The 2,557-nt window shown below is 68.6% G+C and overlaps 1 protein-coding gene across 1 annotated transcript in view; it reads right to left on the minus strand.

Annotated features, from left to right (window-relative positions):
- Positions 1-649: 649 nt before the first annotated feature.
- The window catches only part of PFL1_06120 (uncharacterized protein), a gene marked incomplete at both ends in the record, with an annotated part of 3,196 nt that continues 1,288 nt past the window's right edge, over positions 650-2,557 (minus strand). The window contains one exon of the mRNA XM_007883660.1: positions 650-2,487. Coding sequence (XP_007881851.1) covers positions 650-2,487 — 1,838 coding nt within the window. The remainder of the gene's footprint in view (positions 2,488-2,557) is intronic.

Consider the following 2,557-nt stretch of genomic DNA (forward strand, 5'->3'; position numbering starts at 1 on the left):
TCCGACCCCAAAAGCGCACACTTTTGCGGAGCGTCTACCGGAAAATTGGCAGTCTAAACTGAGTAGGGCTACTATTCAAAAGTTGTTCAGAAATGACTTTTGAACAACTTTCATTATGCAGCCCTACTTGGTTTATTTCTCAAGACACCTTGTAACCCTCGTAGCGGAGGGCTTGGGTTCGATCCCAGAGTATCTCAATTTCGCTCTTCTTTTTGCGTCCTTTATCTCGCTCGCATCAACGTGCTTCCTTCGCTTGGCTGGCATGCACTCAGGTGAGCACAGTTGAAGTTGCGGACGCGGACGCGGACGCGGACGCGGACACGGACGTGGATGCAGAGGCAGAGACAAACGACGGGCGGCAGGAAAGCGATGCGCGATCGCAGACGGGGATGATTGTGCATGCAATAGAGGCGATTATGGACGACTTGGGTTCTGCTAAGCCTCGACAAGATGGGAAGGGCAGGCGTGTACAGCTTCCGGGCGAGGGACGAGGGAGAAAGAGGTATCGAAGAGGGGACAGACGGAGCCGACACAACCGGCGCGGCGGGAGCAGCCGGGTCGCGGGGCGGGGATGCGTGCATCTATGACAAGGGGAAAGGCGAGAATGAAAAACGGAGCGCTGCGTCGCTGCGTCGCTTCGACGCTTGGGCTAGCCCTCGCTGCCCGAGTCCTGGCTAAAGGCGGCGTGGACCTGCTCCGCGGTGGCTCCGCCGCCCGGATGTCCGTTGGTGCCGGGGAGGAGGATGCGCCTGCGAGCGTTGATGAACCAGTTCGACACCTGCTGGAGGGTGAGGCCCGTCATGCTGCACAAGGAGCGCTTCTCGTCCTCGGTCGGGTACGGGTGGCTGGCGTGGTCGAGCAGCCAGGACTTGAGCAGGTCCGTGACGGGCTTGGGCAGCTTGCCGCGGCGGCGAGGCGGCGGCGCGATGCCCGACGCCGGGCCCGGGGGCACGTGCAGGGGCACAGGCGGCACGCCCACCACCGAGTGCGGCCGGTTGGGGGGTGGCAGGTCGTGCCGGATCTCGTAGTCGGCCAGCCCGCCGCCGTGCCCGTGACCATAGTGCCGCGGGTCGTGGTGAGGATGGTGGTGGTGGGGGGGCTGGTGGTGCTGCGGGTGGTACTGGTGGTGAGCCGACGGTACCGAAGAGTGCGACGGTGGCACGACAACCGGGATGGCGGCCGGGTGTCCGCGCAAACCGGGCTGATGCGCGCCGAGCGGCGCGGGCGGCGTCAGGAACGAGGCCGAGGGCGACGGGCCATAGGGGTCCTGCGACGAAGGGTAGGGATGTGGGCCCGCCGACGCTGCCGGTGCGTACTGCGACGGGGGACCCCTCGGGATCCGGGCGCGGCCGGCGCCGTCGTGGTAGTATTCGTCGATCTCGACGTCCTCGATGCGCTCGCGCGGGTAGTAGAAGCGGCGGTCGGGGTAGAAGGCCTCCTTGGACATGTGCATGGCGGGGACCGGGCTGACGGAGCGTCGCACCATGGCCTCGACCGGAGGCGAGCCGCGGCGACCGCGGACGTGCGGATGCCCGGCCGCCGCAGACGACGGGAGGGGCGCATAGGTCCGGCCGTCGGGGGCATACGGCGGCGACCGGTGTCGCAGCGAGCCCGAGCGCGGCGCTGGCGGTCCGCTGCTGCCGTAGTAGTCGGCGCCGGGCGGAGGGGGCGGGAGGCTACCAGCGGCACCCGGGGGCATCGACGCCGCCGGCACCGCCCGGCGGGCAGCGTAGGACGGCGAGTTGATCGGGCTGTAGCGGCCACCGCTGCGTCGGTCCATGTATCCGCCCGGTGCTGCCGGCCCGGATGCGTCGTAGTGTTGCCCGTACCGCCCGCCCTTGTACATGTCCGAGGATGTTACTGCGGCGGCGGAAGGGCCGAGCGCGGACGCGGGCAGGGGTGAGCGCGGACGGTGGCGAGGCGAGTAGCGAGGATCTTCGACGTCGCCTGCGTACCGAGGTGGCAGGCTCGGGTAGGACGACGCCTCGTACGCCGGCGGGTACGGCGCTCGCACGTCCCGCTCCGGCGAACTGGGGCCCCTGGCGTACGAGCGCGGCTGCGCAGGGCGGTCGAGGTAGTGATAGTCGCGCGGTGCTTCGCGCTCCCTCGACGGAGCGACGCCCGCCGGGTCGTACATGGTGCGACGCTGCGGCGCCGGCCCATCGTCAAACGAGGGCTTGCGCTTCAGCGGCCGCGACGAGGGCGGCAGCGGAGGTGGTGTCTCGCCTCCCCGTCGCAATGGTTCCCGGCGCTCTGCGTCGTAAGGAGCGTCGGGGTAGCCGCGGGCGTCGCTGGCGATCCGCCGGACCCCTGGTGGCGGCGGTGGCGGCGGCGGCTGTGCGGACGATGCGGATGCCGGCAAAGGGGCCGGTTGCGACGGATAGCCGTCGTCGTAGGTGTAGGGATGCGCCGTGGCGTTGCCCGAGCCCCGACGAGGAGGGAATCCGTTGGTGCCGGCGCGCGAGGCAAACGAGCGAGGGTCGTCGCCTGGAGCGTAGGGTCGGTTGTTGGCAAACGATGGGCTGCCGCGGTCCGAGGCCGATTCCCAGTCGGCAGA

Source organism: Pseudozyma flocculosa, assembly GCF_000417875.1.
Source record: "Pseudozyma flocculosa PF-1 unplaced genomic scaffold scaffold00024, whole genome shotgun sequence".
In the NCBI taxonomy this organism is placed as follows: domain Eukaryota; kingdom Fungi; phylum Basidiomycota; class Ustilaginomycetes; order Ustilaginales; family Ustilaginaceae; genus Pseudozyma; species Pseudozyma flocculosa.